This window comes from Vulpes vulpes, chromosome 1 (assembly GCF_048418805.1).
Source record: "Vulpes vulpes isolate BD-2025 chromosome 1, VulVul3, whole genome shotgun sequence".
Taxonomy (NCBI): domain Eukaryota; kingdom Metazoa; phylum Chordata; class Mammalia; order Carnivora; family Canidae; genus Vulpes; species Vulpes vulpes.
In genome coordinates, this window is record NC_132780.1 from 65,331,844 (window position 1) to 65,348,887 (window position 17,044).

Consider the following 17,044-nt stretch of genomic DNA (forward strand, 5'->3'; position numbering starts at 1 on the left):
TGGCTTACAGCCCTCAGCAGGCTCCCTGTCCCGGCTCGGGTCCCACCCTCCAGCCGCTCGCTGCCACCCTGCTCTCCTGCCACTGGGCTCCACTGCGTTTGCCCCTCTGTGACCCACGTGGGCCCTTTCCCCTCCTTCCCTGTGTGAGCGTGCCCGCCACCCCGCTGGCATCCCTGCCCCCTGGGACGTTTATTCTGAAATGCCCTGATTCACCTCTCACTGGTTTCCATCCTCGGTGGCCTGGTCTGGGGGCTGTGAGCCCGAGGTCACAGGCTGGGGACGCCCTGCAGGCTTTGCCTGCGGCCCCCTTCCCCTTCTCATGCGCCCTCGGGGGGCAGGTGCAGATGTGCTCAGACTCCGCCACTATGATGTGGAGCAAAATATGACTTTACGGGTCTCAGATTCATTACCTGTAAAATACGGGATGGTTATCCCCACACATAGGGTTAGTTTTATGGTTAAAACAGACAATATTCAAGTAGACTTGTCTGTGTCTGACGTGCACATTAGGAGGTAGATGTGCCTCCCGTTGGGACGCGTGGCGTGAGATGAGAATAGGACCCCGACAGGCAGGGGCCCGATTCGGGCTACAGGGAGGTGCCCCGCGCCACCGAGAGCCCTTTCCATGACCGTACTGTCTTGTTTCCTGCTTTTGGGAACACTTAATCCTCGCTCGGCACACGACCCGGATATGAGGGCCGGAAAGCAGTGCCGTTTGTGGCTCCCAGGAAAGATCCCTCCCCTGGAGACCCCGTCTTTTCTCTTACTCAGAGATTGCCATTCGCTCTGAAGACTTTCTTTAAGGGAAATTCCCTTTTTATTTAACTTTCCCTGATTTAAATTATTTGGTACTAAATTTGGTGACCTGTAATCTCAACCAAAAGTTGAACAACTTCATTATCGTACGTAACGCAGCCGTGGAGGTGAGAAGGGAAGCTGTTGAAACCTTGTTAGTCCAGTGAGACCCCGTGTAGACGTGATTCCGGACTCTCTCTCCTGAGCCACCTTAAGGAATCCGTAGGCCCCTTCCCTGACGCGGGGGATTAGAGCGGCTCCGTGTGCAGACGGTGGACACCGTGGCCTCTGTGGCGCTCTGTCCGCATCCCCATGTGCCGTCTGTCCTGCCTGGAGAGCAGCCCCTGCTCCCCGACCAGGTGTGGACGTCGGGTGACTCTGGTGGTGGCCCTGCCGGGCAGCGTGCTCGGGCAGGTGTACACACACACACCTGCCTCCCAAAGCACGTGGGGTCCACCTCGTGGGCTGCCTCACGGGCTGCACCGGGCGGAGGCTTGACGGGCTCCTGTGCTTCCCACCCAGCGCTGGACGGCGAGGAAGGCTGGTCCCCGTGGGCCGAGTGGACCGAGTGCTCCACCACCTGCGGCTCCGGCACTCAGCAGAGAGGGCGGTCCTGTGACGTCACCAGCAACACCTGCTTGGGGCCGTCCATCCAGACGCGGGCCTGCAGCCTGGGCAAGTGCGACAATCGCAGTGAGTGTCGGGGCTGTGCTGCGTCGGGGTCGGGGTCAGTGTCACCAGCAGTGGGGTTCTGGGGCCAGTGGGGGCGGGCTGCTGTCAGGGGACCCGGGACCTTGTCTGGGGGTTGCTGCTAGGGGATGCACTCTCTCTTGCTGTGCATCCTCCTGTCCTTCTCCTGCTCCATGTCCTCCTGTCCTCCTGCTGCGTGTCCTCCTGTCCTCCTGTGGCACATCCTCCTGCCCTTCTCCTGCTGCGCGTCCTCATGTTCTCCTGCTGTGCATCCTCCTGTCATCCTACTGCGGGTCCTCCTGTCCTTCTCCTGCTGCACATCCTCCTGTGCTTCTGCTGTGCGTCCTCCTGTCCTTCTGCTGTGCATCCTCCTGTCCTTCTCCTGCTGTGCGTCCTCCTGTCCTTCTCCTTCTGCGCGTCCTCCTGTCCACCACTGTGTGTGAGCAGACGCCCAGGCCACAGTCTCCCCTGATGACCTCCTGCCCCCATGTGCTAGTCCGGCAGGACGGGGGCTGGAGCCACTGGTCGCCATGGTCTTCCTGCTCTGTGACCTGCGGTGTCGGCAACATCACGCGCATCCGGCTCTGCAACTCGCCTGTCCCCCAGATGGGGGGCAAGAATTGCAAAGGGAGCGGCCGTGAGACGAAAGGCTGCCAGGGTGTCCCCTGTCCGAGTGAGTGGGGTGAAGGCCAGGGGGGAGAGGGCACTGCAGACAGCTGGACCGGGGCCCCAGGGCCAGGCCCACTCCTGTCCAGGATGGCGCAGAAGGGGCATTGCCATCCCTCACTGGCACCGTGCTGGAAGGTGGCCTGGGGTGACCTCAATTACCTGGGAGCTCTGACCTCATCTGGTTAGCTTGGTTAAAGGACAGCCCAGCCACGAATCAGGGAAACACCAGCCAGACCATGGGAACAGTTGCTGTGTGCCCGTTCCTGGGGGACGTGTAGATGGTGTGGGATGCTGGGGGGGCACAGCTTCCCCTGCCACCGGGGACAAGCCAGACCTGGGACCCAGGGCACCGGGAGAGCTTTCTGATGCCCGATGCCTACACGCTGGCAGCCAGGGAAAGGAGAGTGCAGGTGCCTTCTCTGGGGTCCCCTAGAATGCACCTGAGCTCCTCTCTGCGCCCGCCGGCCCTGGCTGACCACCCCGTCTCCACGCACCATGCCCGCAGGCGCACCCGCGTGATCTCTCTTCCCAGAGCTGAAAACCAAGCCAAGTGCAATCTGTCATCTACATTACCCCTGAGCTTAGGGCTCTGAAAAGACACCTCCCCGCCATGGGTGGAGACCCCATTCCAACCTGGCTCTTCCCTTAGGAGCCCCTGTGTGGGTCACCTTCCCCTCGACTGTCTGTGCTCTCTGTCCACAGTCGATGGCCGGTGGAGCCCCTGGTCCCCGTGGTCCGCCTGCACTGTCACCTGTGCCGGGGGGATCCGGGAGCGGACACGCGTCTGCAACAGCCCCGAGCCCCAGCACGGCGGCAAGGACTGCGTGGGTGATGTCAAGGAGCAACAGATGTGCAATAAGAGGAGCTGCCCCATAGGTAGGTGTGCGGGGAGAGGGGCACACCCTGGCCCCGCCGCTTGCTCACATCCGTCCCTGTGGTCTGGACCCTGCAGCCAGAGGGCTCTTCGAACAAGCCACCGGGTTTTTATTCTGATTGCAAACAGAAAAATAGAAAGTGTAAAATTAAAAGCAGAACATAGAAAACAGAAAAGAAAGCGCAGTTCTGCACACGTGATGACGGCTGCTTTCATCATCCCGCTCCTCAGTGTTTTTTTGTAAAAACAGGAAACGCACAGTGCAGAATGTTTGGTGTGACAACCACTGTCCATGTGCCTGCGTAGCCTCCATATGTTTACCACCAAGGACCTATTCTGGGAGGTGGTGACTTTGGGGGGCCCGGGATCGCGGTGGCACATCGCCGGCCGCTGGCTCCCTCTGAGTAACTCAGTCTCCCTGTGGCTGAGCCAGAGTCGTGGGCAGATGCGTAGCCTCTTGGGGTGCAGGCGGCACTTCCGTCCCTCTGTGAGTTGCTTGGCGGTGCTCGCCCGAGCTCACCTGGCTCCGCGTCCTCCCCGCAGACGGCTGCTTATCCAACCCCTGCTTCCCCGGCGCCCAGTGCAGCAGCTTCCCCGACGGGTCCTGGTCCTGCGGCTCCTGCCCCGTGGGCTTCCTGGGCAACGGCACGCACTGTGAGGACCTGGATGAGGTGGGTGCCCGCCCCGGGGATGGGGTGCCCGTGGACACAGGGTCGGGGCTCACGCCGGCTTATCCCACAGTGCGCCGTGGTCACGGACGTCTGCTTCACCACGAGCAAGGCCCACCGCTGCGTCAACACAAATCCAGGCTTCCACTGCCTGCCGTGCCCCCCTCGATACAAAGGGAGCCAGCCCTTCGGCGTCGGCCTGGAGGCAGCCAGGACCGAGAAGCAGGTGAGCAACTGGGCCTTCTGTGTTCTGGGGAAAGGCTGTAAATCAGTTGGGCAGAACCCAGAGCCCTGGGCAGAGGGGTTGTAGAGAAGAACAGGGCAGACTCCCTGGAGGAGGCGGCAGGAGGTGCTGACTGCAAGGACGCAGGTGGAGGGCTGTTGGAGCCTGTCCACCATCCTGACCGGACCACCCTGGTGGAGACACAGCTGAGCCTGAGAGGAGCCCGAGAGGACGCAGGGGCCACTGCACGCTGCTGACCACACGGTCACCTGTGGGCTCGGACGCCCTGCAGGTGCTGCTCCAGAGCCCCCCCGGGGAATTGCCTCCAGAGGGAGCCCAGCTCCGAGTCCTGGAGGCCTGCCCAGCACCTGTTGTCCCTGCAGCACCCCCGGGCAACCCTGCACCCCTGCGCCTGTCCCCAAGTGCCTGCCTCCACCCCTGCACCTGAGGACAGGGTCTTGCCGTGTCCTAACCACGCGGCCCTCTCCCCACAGGTGTGTGAACCTGAGAACCCGTGCAAGGACAAGACTCACGCCTGCCACAGGCACGCGGAGTGCATCTACCTGGGGCATTTCAGCGACCCCATGTACAAGTGTGAGTGCCAGACGGGCTACGCGGGCGACGGGCTCATCTGTGGGGAGGACTCGGACCTGGACGGCTGGCCCAACAAGAACCTGGTCTGCGCCACCAACGCCACCTACCACTGCATCAAGGTGAGGGCCGGGGCGGGGGACCCGCAGGTGCTCCTGTCCACCACCTCCCGCCATCCAGGGATTCCCACATGGGACGGCTGTGGCCACTGGAGATAATTCTGGGGTCTGAACATCTGGGAGCTCTGGGGGGTTCCCTTTGCTCCCTGTGGCTTCTTGTCTCCAGGTGGTAACTTGCTGGGCAGGGCTCCCGTTTTGGTACATTTGCGAGTCTGGGGGAGCCTGGGTGTGATGGCAGCGGGCTGTAGACCTGGCCCCAGGTGGGACCTGTGTGGGACCTGGGGTCCCCGCTGCTGTATGTGGACTCTGGGATTCTGTGGCAGCCAGGGAACAGGACTGAAATGCGTGCTTCACCAGCCAGTTGGGTTTGAATTATAGCATAGTCGGAGTTGGAGTGAAACGAAATGTCCTTCCTAATTACGCCCGGTTACCCACCGTGTGAAGAGCTGGTTGCGGAGATGGTTTGGACTCTATGTCTCAGTTTCCGAGCAGATGTCCACACCTGACTTCTGGCGCCGTTGGCCGAGGAGGGCGGAGGGCGTGTGAGCTGGCGCTGCGGGAGGAAGGGGACCCCCGGGCTTTGCCCTCCTCCAGGCTTCCAGAGCGGGGCCCTCACTCCCATGGCTTCTGCTCTTGTGTGACGGCGTCACGGGGGGTCCTGGGCAAGCGCCACGAGTGACCCTGCTCTGGACCCACGGCAGCGGTACGGCGTCTCCAAGCGCGGCCTCGCCTCCCTGAGGACAGCTCCTGACCTTTACACCTCAGTTCTGAGCCCACAGGGTCACTCCCTGCCCCCCTGCGTGTTGTATAACTCGGGCACGTCCTCTGCTTGCAGGACAACTGCCCCCTGCTGCCTAACTCTGGGCAGGAAGACTTTGACAAGGACGGCACTGGGGACGCCTGTGACGATGATGACGACAACGACGGCGTGGACGATGAGAAGGTGGGGCCAGCGGGTCTGCTGTCGGCCTAGGGAGCGAGTGGCCGGGGAGGAGAGCTCCGACTCAGGCCGCCGTACGCGTCCGTGATCTCCCTTCCTGCATCCATCACTCACTTCACTCACGCCTGTGACGCGGACGTATCTGTTCTCACCATGATGCACGCACCATGACATCTTTGCCATAAGAAATTCTCAACATTTGAGCAGGAGGCATATTTAATGTATAAATAATCACAAAATGGTTAGGTGGCAAGAAAGCATGGCGGGGGCTGGCCGGCTCTGGGTGCGAGGGTGTCCGCGTGGCGGCCGTGACCTGCAGCCCTGCACAACCCCACTCGGTATCCTGGCTTCTTCCCTTCCCTTTCTGTAGGACAACTGCCAGCTTCTCTTCAACCCCCGGCAATTTGACTATGACAAGGATGAGGTTGGAGACCGCTGTGACAACTGCCCGTACGTGCACAACCCCGCGCAGATCGACACGGACAACAACGGCGAGGGGGACGCGTGCTCCGTGGACATTGACGGAGACGGTCAGTCCTGCTCCTTGCCCAGGACGCGGGTTTGCGGCCTCGCGCGTCGGCGTCCTCCCATGGGCCTGATGTAAGCTCGCAGCATCCACGGGCTGGCGCGAGGTTCAAGGGCACCTCCGCTGTACTCGCAGGAGCCCGACCTCGCTGGCCCGTCCCTTCCTGAGGCCAGTGGGGGATGTTTCCAGCCTCGGGTCCTCCCTTCCTAAGATGGCAGGTGTGGCATCTTCCTTCCTGTGACACGAGCCCCTGGTCCTGTGCCCCGTGTCCTTCGTGCTTACCCCCATCCGAACCCCAGGAGCGCTATCCTGTGTCCTCGCCACGCCGCGCCTCTGAGACGCGTCTGATGGTAGTGGCTGCCTTCCTGTCCTGGAATATTCTCCTCCCGCACCCTTGGTTCCAACCATTCACGAGTCAGCCACAGCGAAGCTGCCCTTGGGGGACCCCCCAGTGTCAGGAACGTCCGACAAGTCCAGGTTGTGTTCCGCCGCAGAGGCTGGCGCCCTCGAGAGCAGCCCTTGTCCCCATGGTGGTCGGCCTTGCCTATGGGCGTCTGTGGGCTGGGCCCAGGGCTGACGGGCACCTCTCTCCCCATGGCAGCTGGTGCTCATGCCAGCCCTCCTGGGGACCCGTCCTCACTGGCCTCCCTGTGCCATCCCCGGGGTCCCAGCTGGCTGGGCAGGAGGTGCCTCAGCCTGTCCCACGCGCTCCTTCTGACTCGGTGGTTGTGATATTTGGGGTTGCCGGTTGTGCACGGGGTTAAGTCACATTCCAAGACTCCAACATTGATGGGATTCATCACACCTGGAAGCCCTGTCGGTCTCTGCTGCCATCACTTCCCTCCACGTAGCAAACGGGTGACGAGGAGGCAGTCGAACCCCAGGAGCCACTTCTGGGGCTCAGGCCATATTTTCAGGGTGATGGGAGGGAAACAGTCCACACGGTGAACTCAGAGCTCACACCGTGAGAACACAGCTCAGCGTGCAGCGTTTTCCCGAAACGCCGAGAGCGCCTCTGGTTTAAACTAAGGGGATCTAAACTTTAATGGGAAATCTGACATATGGTCTTCCACAAACCCAATAATATTTACACTTCACCATAATCTTAGATCCTTTTTTATTAAATAAAAGCGTGGCTATAAGTTACTCTAAATGCAGTAGGAAGGCTCTGGGCTTTTTCTAAACTCAGCCCGCTTCCGTGTTTCCTCTGGAAAACCTGCAGATGTGTTCAACGAGAGGGACAACTGTCCGTACGTCTACAACACCGACCAGAGAGACACCGACGGGGACGGTGTGGGTGACCACTGCGACAACTGCCCCCTGGTGCACAACCCCGACCAGGTGATTGATGGTGCGATGGACCGGGTGTGTTCAGGGACACAAGGGGCCTGAGGGCCTCGTCAGTAGTCGGTGGACGTGCCTTGTGGCTTTCTGTTAGCGCTGCCAACAAGTGACAGCATAGGCTTTTCAATAATTTTAATTGAAAACATTTACTGAACCCGGCACTCCACTCTCATATCTCGGTGGCCCCGGGCCAAATGCGTGGGTGCCTTCGCCTCCCCTGCTGGAGGGAGCCGTGCCTCCTCCATTTATCTTCCCATTTCCCTGCAGCAAACGTGGGAGCTGCTTCCCTCTTCCAGATTTTGCTCTGGAAGACGCAGCGATCGTAACGTCCTGCTGCCGTGCGTGGGGTGTACGGCTGCAAACGATGTCACAAAGGCGCTTGATTCCGTGGCGTTAATTCTTTCCAGTCCTCTTTCCATGTCACGAGCCCACGGAGACTGGGCATGGAAGGTGGAGGGCACAGCCCATCCCTGGGGGCTCACGTGGGTCCCTGTTCTGTCCCCCAGACTGACGTGGATAATGACCTCGTGGGAGACCAGTGTGACAACAATGAGGACATCGATGAGGACGGACACCAGAACAACCAGGACAACTGCCCCTACATCTCCAATGCCAACCAGGCCGACCACGACCATGATGGCCAGGGTGATGCCTGTGACTCGGACGATGACAATGATGGTGTCCCCGACGACAGGGACAACTGCCGGCTTGTGTTCAACCCTGGCCAGGAGGACTCGGATGGTAGGTGCTGAGCCTGGGAGCCCAGGGGCCCGTCTGCGGGGGGTGGGGGTGCCGAGCCTCCCCTGCAGCACGTGCCCACTAGCCCACGGGGCCAGGGCAAGCTCTTTGCATCTCGGGGCAGAAGCATCTTAGTGTGAAAGCTGTTAGTGGTCTCCGTGGAGAGGTGCCAATCATGCACGAGATGAGGTGGGGACCTGGGGTCATGACAGGGAAGGTTGGGATTTAGTCTTTCAGGAGCAAAGCAAGCAAAACATGCTGGGTGTGAAATATCAGGAAGAGGACTTGGTTTTCCCGCAGCTGAGTCCATGCAGTGTGAGGCAGCAGGGTCTGGCCTCAGGAATTGGGGTTCTCAGGAGGGTCTCCAGTAGACAGTGAGGTGCATGCTGTGCTGGGGGCTCTGGGGGCCCCATGAGAAAGTGCCTTTAGGGCTGCAAGTGCCTGTGGGGCTGGTTGACCTTCAGGAGTGTAGGTGGGATGTGGACATCTGAGCTGACTTGGCTCACGGGCAGGTGGGGGATTCGGGATCTGAGGGTGGCTCCAGGGGGTCCCCGCACCATGCAGATGGTTCCAGGAAGACATAGGGAGCCTGTCTGGACCACAGCACTCCGCTCAGGCCATCCTGTGGGAGTCCAGGTACAGGCCAGGATGGGAAGAGGCCGGCTGGCTCGGAGCATTCAGTGTCATCCAGGCTCATGCACAAGGGCGTGCGTGCCTGCATCCCTATCGGTGGGACATGTGCTACTGGGTGGAACCAAGAAGTGGTTTTCAGAATGTGATGGGAAATTAGCTGAACTCAGTACCATTTTCTCCTTCTGAAGCAGGAGCTAGTTTAGGAAGCTGCCATCGGCCTGGGGATGGTCTCACTCACCGCAGACTGGCAGCTGTGGGGGCCGTGGGTCCCCCCGTGTGCAGCCCGTGGTCTGAGTCCCCTGGATCTCCCTCCATCCCTTCCAGCACCTCACTGGACAAGTAGAAAGAAGCTTCTAGAAAAACCAAGGTCATGTCTCACCAAGGAAAGCCATTTGTAGAAAGAGCTCTGCTTTACCATCCAGATAGATTTGGGGCAGGATGATGAAGAAAGGTCATAACAGAAGTTCTGGAAACAGCTGGCAGTTCAGTTCAGTCTTCCATGTGTCAGCCCCTTGCCCTGCAGCCCAGTGTTGAGGGGAGCCCTTGGGGACTTGCCAGCTGTTGCGGCTACAACACACGGTTGTGGCTCTTGGGGTGTCACGTCTACACGTGTGAGGAACCTCCTGAGAGGCAAATGGCAAACCCTCTACTTAGTTTCCTCGTTCTTCTGCTTGTCCTGGTGGTAGGTGATGGGCGTGGGGACGCCTGCAAGGACGACTTTGACAATGACAGCATCCCAGACATTGATGACGTGTGTCCCGAAAACAGTGCCATCAGCGAAACAGACTTCAGAAACTTTCAGATGGTCCACTTGGACCCCAAGGGCACCACCCAAATCGACCCCAACTGGGTCATTCGCCATCAAGGCAAGGAGCTGGTGCAGACGGCCAACTCCGACCCCGGCATTGCTGTTGGTGAGCCTCGGACACGTGCCAGCCGTTGTGGGTTCCGGGGGGCAAGGCACCCATGGGCATGCTGGAGGCTAGTGGGGTGGGAGGATTAGGGAGGTCTCTCGGGAGGCCCTGTGCTCCCAGGTCTGCCCATGTGGTCTCAATGGAAGGACTGGAGCATCACACATTGAGATTCAATAAGCCTTTTTATTTTATGGATTTGGTCTGTGAGATGTTACACGATACAGTAGAGCTCTGCCAAAACATGGTATGTGGGATCTGAGCGTATGAAACCCCACACGTTTCATTAATGCCAGAGTCACAGAACCCGGGGTGGATGGCAGAGAAGAGCCAAGACCCACCTCCTAATATCCACGTCCACTGGCCCAGGGGCTAATCCAGGCTTTTCCCTCAAAAGCCATTCTGACCAAATCCTATGATGCGTGTTCCCTTTGACATCCAGGGTTTGATGAGTTTGGGTCCGTGGACTTCAGTGGCACATTTTATGTCAACACCGACCGGGACGATGACTACGCCGGCTTCGTCTTTGGCTACCAGTCCAGTAGCCGCTTCTACGTGGTGATGTGGAAGCAGGTCACACAGACCTACTGGGAAGACCAGCCCACCCGGGCGTACGGCTACTCCGGCGTGTCCCTCAAGGTGGTGAACTCCACCACGGGGACGGGCGAGCACCTGAGGAATGCTCTGTGGCATACAGGGAACACCGAAGGTCAGGTAGGACGACAGGGCACACTGAGCCAGTGCCCTTTGACGTGGCCTTGCAGCCGCCATGGCTTTTCAAGAGAGCAGCCTTCATCCAATGCAAAGACGGCTCATCTCCATGTTGTCATTAATTTTGGCTGAATGTACACTGGTTTTAACACTCTTTTATTGAGTATGAACCTTACTAAAGATGCCATGTCTGGTTCTTTTGTAAACGCCAATGATGATCCTCTTATAAACTGAACATATTTCTACCTTCTTCTAGAGGTAGGGGGAAATGGGTTTTAAAAGTTTAAGTGTTTTACCCAAAGTCCCATGTTGAGGAAGCAGAGGATCCAGAATCTGAATCCACGGCTCCGGCTCAAACACCTCTGCCCTGAGCTCAGGACCACATTGCTCCCTGTCAGTGGGTTTTGATCCACACGAGAGATTCACGCTACGAAATCCAGCCGAGGGTGATGTAGCAGCATGAGCCTCAGGCGTGAATGTGCAGAGTAACGTCTTTGCTTCCCATTTGGTAGTGAGACTGTGGTCAAGACTCAGGTGCCAACGGGACTCAGGACAGATGTGTTTTCTCAGGTGCGCACATTGTGGCACGACCCCAAAAATATCGGCTGGAAGGACTACACTGCTTACAGGTGGCACCTGACCCACAAACCGAAGACAGGCTACATAAGGTGAGGGTGGCTTCCCCCAACTGGCTCCTACTGCAAGAGTGTCCTTCTGTCAGATGACGCGTCTGAACAATAACAGACAAATGAGCTGACATGAACGCTCACTTCTTTGCTGTCCTCTTCACTCTTCCACTTTTGTGTATCTTTTTTCTATACTGCATCTTTTACTGCACATCACTTATAAAAAAAAAAAACAGCAACAACAACAAAAAAACAACTATGGAAGAGGAGAAAATCCAGCTTGTCTTGTTTTGTTTTTTTTAAAGACTTTATTTATTTATTCATGAGAGACACGGGGGGCGGGGGTGTGCAGAGACACAGGCAGAGGGAGAAGCAGGCTCCATACAGGGAGCCCGATGTGGGACTCGATCCTGGGACTCCAGGATCACATCCTGGGCTGAAGGCAGGTGCTAAACCTCTGAGCCACCCAGGGATCCCCACCAACTTGTCTTGTTAATGTAACTTGGAGGATGATGAGCAACTCTCATCCTTGTGAATATCCCAGGCAGGGGACAGAAAGTGCAAATGAACCATGTCTTTGCAAAATTAACATGTGATTCCTTCAGAGAAGACATTCATATTTGTTTCTGATATTGTGGATGGCTGAACCTAAAACATTTTCCAATAAAGCTTTCACGAATATCAGACTAACAGTATTTTGCTCTTTTAGCATTGACAGTGTTTCTCATTGATCTTGATTGCAACAAACATGAATGATTTAAACTTGAGTAATAAGGGCAGGGCAGGTTGGATTCTCCACAAAGGCCAGGAGCGTGTGTGTCCCCAGCGTGAATAAACAGACCAGGGCAGAGAAGCATGGCCTCGCTGTCTGGGCATGATGTTCCCTTGCCCACGAGCTGTGACCTGGTCAGGGAGGCAGTGATGCACACAGTCTTGCTCTGGGCATGAGGATCGAGCCCTGTCCTTCTTGGCGTGCAGCTCTGGCCTAGTGGGTGGATGTCAGTGGGTGACGCCATGTGAAGGCCATGAGGAGGGTGGCCTCGGTGGTGAGGACCTAATGCCAGGCAGAGAGTCTGGAAATGGTGGCTATCTGTCTGTCCACCAGGCAGCTGGGGACTGGAGGGCACTCTGCCTGAAGCTGGGGGTCCACTTACAGGTCGGCTGGGTCTTGGAACGCTGGCCTGTTTATTGCTGCCAGCTGTAAGGAGAGAGCTGGCCTCTCATCTCCGGCATTCACACCTTGTTCTTTCTCCTGTTTTCAGGGTCTTGGTGCATGAAGGAAAACAGGTCATGGCCGACTCGGGACCCATCTATGACCAAACCTACGCCGGTGGTCGACTGGGTCTGTTTGTCTTCTCTCAAGAGATGGTCTATTTCTCGGACCTCAAATATGAATGCAGAGGTGGGTGACATTGTCACTGTGCGGGCGGCTCATGGCACAGAGAACAGGGAAGGGACACACGTTTTATAAAAGTGGCACATTAGGGTGGTGAGCGGGGGCCCCGTCCAGAGCCACTTTCCAGTTATTCACTGGCTCTGCTTGTCTACACTGTGCTTGGTCCTGGGGCTGTGTACATTTTGTACACGTTCTGGACCTCTGGCAGCATTTTAGATTGCTACCCTTGCTTAGAAAGGGAAGGAGGGAAGGAGGAAGGAAAGACGGAAGGAAGGAAGGAAGGAAGGAAGGAAGGAAGGAAGGAAGGAAGGAGGAAGGAAGGAAGGAAGGAAGGAAGGAAGGAAGGAAGGAAAGATGGAATGAGGGAGGGAGGAAGGAAGAAAGAGGAAAGGAAGGAGGGAGGGAGGAAAGAGGAAAATATGGAAGAGGGAAGGAAGGAGGAAAGGAGGGAAGAAGGGACAAAAGGAAGAGGGAAAGGAGGGAAGGATGGAAGGAGGGAAGGAAGAAAGGAAGAAAGGAAGAAAAGATGGAAGGAGGGAGGGAGGAAGGAGGAAAGAGGAAAGGAAGGAGGGAGGAAGGAAGGAGGAAAGGAGGGAAGAAAGGACAAAAGGAGGAAAGAAAGAAGGAGGGAAGGAAGGAAGAAAGGAAGTAAGAAATGATGGAAGGAAGGAGGAAGGAGGAAAGAGGAAAGGAAGGAGGGAGGAAGGAAGGAGGAAAATATGGAAGAGAGGAAAGGAAGAAGGAAAGCAAGGAGGGAAGAAGAGACGGAAGGAGGACAGAAAGAAGGAGGGGGAAGGAAGGAGAAAAGGAGAGGAGGAAGGAGGAAGGGAGGAAGGAAGGAAGAAAAGATGGACGGGAGAAGGAAAGAGGAAAGGAAGGAGGGAAGAAGAGAAGGAAGGAAGGAAGAAGGAAAGTAAAGAGGAAAGGAAGGAAGAAGGAAAGGAAGGAGGAAAAGAAGGAAGGAAGGAGGGAAGAAGAGAAGGAAGAAGAGAAGGAAGGAAGGAGGGAAGGAAGAAAGGAGCAAAGAAGGGAGGGAGGGAAGGAAGGAAAAAGGGAGGGAAGGAAGGAAGGAAGGAAGGAAGGAAGGAGGAAGGAAGAAGGAAGAGGGTTCTCTGCCGTTCTCTCTCTGGAGCATACTTGGATCACCGTTTTGCAGACCCAGAAGCGAACCTGCCCCATCTAATGTGACCCCACACCTTCGTGGGGACGTGAACATATTCCCTCCCACTGACGGGGTCGGTGAGGCCCAGAGGTACTTCTCAACAACCACATGTTGAAAATTACACATAAAGAGAGAACGAGGACACAAGATCAAGATCGTTATTTCTTTTTCCCTCTGTTGGGTTGATGTGTTCCCCCCCCCCCCACCCCTTCCACACACACATCCAACCATTCACACATCCATCCAAAGTGTGGAGGTTTTAAAAATTAAGATGATATTTTAGGTTACGGGTAGAAGAAAATAAAACCAAACCAAACCTGTGGTCCACCCATGCTAATTCTGTTTATTGTATTTTTATTTTGCAGATGTCTAAGCAAGACTTGCCGCATCTCCGGAAATGTACTGTAGACGCTGTTACCTAGGCCCCAGTCTCTGCTGGTGCTTCCAGCTTCTCTCTCTTTAGCAGCAGCTCCTGTCCTTGACCTTGACTTTGAGGGTCGCTCACCGTCGCCGACCCCAAGCCCACGTGCCTCCAGAGGGTGCGTGTTCGTGGAACCCGACGGGGAACATCCCACCCGCCGCCGGAAGACAGCCTGATGATGCACCAGACTCTACGTGCAGTGAAAATTGAACATGGCATTACATCGTTTTCTCTTGTTTGTTTAAAAAGAACGACGTTTACATATAAAATGTAATTACTTATTGTATTTATGTGTATATGGAGTTGAAGGGAATATTGTGTGCAAGCCTTTGTCATAAATTAAGCAGGAAAAATATTGCTACACGACTTTCAGTGCTTAGAGCCATTTCCAATCCTGGGTTAGAGCTGTTCCACAGCCGCAGGCAGGTGGCCACGGGGACGGGTCCACTGGAGTATGAAGTGGTGCCGTGTAGCCGAGAGGTCAGGGACGTCACACCTCGGGGGGCCAGCTCCATAGTGGGAACACGCACGGGAATTACAAGAACCCCGCTCCCCTGCCCACTGCCCGAGTCCGTGGCCTCGACAGGGCAGGGGTGCAGCTTCATCTGAGAAGGGACACCCTGCAAGGCAGTGCCCACATGGGTCCAGGCAGGGCCCCTCAGAGCCCCCGTTAGAGAAGTTAGCAGAGCCGAGCAGGCCGCTCCTGCCCTGCAGACTTGGGGGAGCTCCCGGCCTGTTGTCCCTTGATTTTCTGATTGCCAGAGTTTCTGCTTGAGCTTCTTTCTCAGTCTCTGCTGCTGGAGATCAGATAAGCGGGCAAACACACCAGCAAATGCACTTTAGCGTCTAACTCCTAGGCTTCGACACTATGCAAGAGCTGCTTACCTGATCTGGCCAAACTTTCCCCCAAGGTTCCACTTATAAACGTTTTGTTAATATTTATTAAATGACTACAGAATGCAGCTCCATTCACTAATAACTTATTTTAAACATGTCAAGTAACACACGTAGTGTGATTCCTAGGGATGAAAACATACCACACGCATGATAATACAAAGATGAAGTTACAACAAAATACCTTCCTGTCAAGACCCAAGCTCTGCAGTATTATGTTGTCACGATAAAGCATGCTTAAAACGGAGGAGGATCAATAAATGATTGTGAAGAGTTTATAATGGAACCTTTATCTATACTGTCGCCAGCGACTGTCCTTCGGTCTGTTACTGTTGCCGACCTGCTGTACATAGGATTTGAGACTTTAATGCTGACGAAGAGTCAGCATCCAGCCTGCTGGGCACACCCGATAACCAGTCATATCATAATATACACACGTTTTCGTTTCTTTTTTTTTTTTTTTTGCCTTAAATTGCATGATCTTTCTACAGGAAATATTAATCTCACTCCACAGAAGGGGTTTATTGAGAGGAGTTGGTTTTGTCTAATGCAGGCGAATCTTTCTCCCCTTTCTGTCAACAGCGATCTCGTTTCTATGCAAAATAGAGAGGATTCACGACTTTTGTCTCAACTTCCACATTTCATTCGATAAAATTACGTTTGTTGCTTCCTTTGAGGTTGATTTTTTTGTTTTGCTGCACTTTTGACCTTGTTCTGCAGAGCCGTGTCCCCAGAACAGCGGGGTTTGGGGACTGGACTAAATGTAACGGTCGTGGAGGCCGTGCAGGTTTCTCTGTTGGTGTCCCTTGGCCGAACAACACAGTGCTGTGGGATGATGATGTGAATATTTAGAATGTACCATAGTTTTTTTGGTAAATTATTTATGTTTTTTTTTTGAACAAACTTCTCTTCCAGATTGATGAAACTTCATTTGTTTTGCCAAAGACTGTAAATATTTATTTATTTGTTCACATGGTCAAAATTTCACCACTGAAACCCTGCATTTAGCTAGAGCCTCATTTTTTATACTTTAAAGATTAATAACAGGAAATAAATTGTAAAAAGGTTTTCTATAAATGAATCTCTCTCCCTTTTTTAAAAAGAATTAGCAGAGTTTCTATTGGGGGGAAGGGAGACCAACCCCAGCTGGGGAGAGCTGACGTCTTGCTTCCCTCTGCATGAGCACGTCTGGTCACAGGGCTCCCCTCTGCCTTCCTGACGTTCAGGTGTAGATTTGGGGTCCAGTAAGGACAGGCCTCAGGTTCCGTCAGCTATCAGCACTGCACCCGACGGTCACTAGGTGCCCCTTCCCGCCGGCTGCTCTTCCTCCTGACGCGAGAGCAGAGCCAGGCGGTGACTTTCAGCAGGTGTCCCTGAACACAGGAGCCCCCCTCCCAGATGCACCTGTTCTTGTTCCAAACCAGAGACGGATTCTGTGGCAGTAACACAAACAAGCCCGCCCTTTGTAGGAGCTGTGGGGTGTCTCTGGTTCCCAGCTGCTTCGTGGGGTTTCTGAGGATTATGGTGCAGTCAGATGTGGGGGAAGATGGGGAAATAAGTGCGATTGGCAGTAAAGCCAGAGGGGAGTCAAGCGCTGGAGCCACAAGATGCAGGACAGACCGCCTGGGGTGATAGGATGAGTCAAGGCCCTGCTTTGATCTGGGAGGTGAAATGGTGGATGTTGTGACATAAATGCCAAGGACAGACCAGCTCTATGTACATGGAACAGGAAGCCTCTGAGGAATCTAGAAAGAAATCAATGAGGAGAGTGATCTTTGTGGCCTGGAGGTGACTGTAGAGGGAATCTAATGAAATAAAACACACTACGTTTCTTGCCGCTGCTCGGGAGGCAGGCAGGAGGGTGAGACGCATTTCTCCACATTCTCATTGTCTAGTGACTTAGAGCACAAGTCTGTGAGGGCTGCTCCAAATGCAGTCCAGGGCCCTCGGGACCGTCCCCTCCCGGGATGGTGTCTGTGCCCCAACAGGAACGAGCATCCCTGGATGGAGACCCAGGACATGGAGACACTGCTCTGCAGGCCTCTCTCTTCCTTATGGGCAAGGTTCCGACACAACGTCATCTGGACGCCTCCAATGGGAGGTTTGGTTCAGG

The 17,044-nt window shown here is 55.6% G+C and overlaps 1 protein-coding gene across 1 annotated transcript in view; it reads left to right on the plus strand.

Annotated features, from left to right (window-relative positions):
- Nucleotides 1-16,008, plus strand: part of THBS2 (thrombospondin 2) — a 28,888-nt gene extending 12,880 nt beyond the window's left edge. The window contains exons 8-22 of the mRNA XM_072765881.1: nt 1,318-1,488; nt 1,982-2,158; nt 2,857-3,030; nt 3,572-3,699; nt 3,770-3,922; nt 4,414-4,632; nt 5,465-5,572; nt 5,940-6,099; nt 7,318-7,436; nt 7,946-8,180; nt 9,497-9,724; nt 10,164-10,435; nt 11,003-11,100; nt 12,321-12,460; nt 13,982-16,008. Coding sequence (XP_072621982.1) covers nt 1,318-1,488; nt 1,982-2,158; nt 2,857-3,030; nt 3,572-3,699; nt 3,770-3,922; nt 4,414-4,632; nt 5,465-5,572; nt 5,940-6,099; nt 7,318-7,436; nt 7,946-8,180; nt 9,497-9,724; nt 10,164-10,435; nt 11,003-11,100; nt 12,321-12,460; nt 13,982-13,989 — 2,390 coding nt within the window. The 3' untranslated portion in view covers nt 13,990-16,008. The remainder of the gene's footprint in view (nt 1-1,317; nt 1,489-1,981; nt 2,159-2,856; nt 3,031-3,571; nt 3,700-3,769; nt 3,923-4,413; nt 4,633-5,464; nt 5,573-5,939; nt 6,100-7,317; nt 7,437-7,945; nt 8,181-9,496; nt 9,725-10,163; nt 10,436-11,002; nt 11,101-12,320; nt 12,461-13,981) is intronic.
- Nucleotides 16,009-17,044: the final 1,036 nt, after the last annotated feature.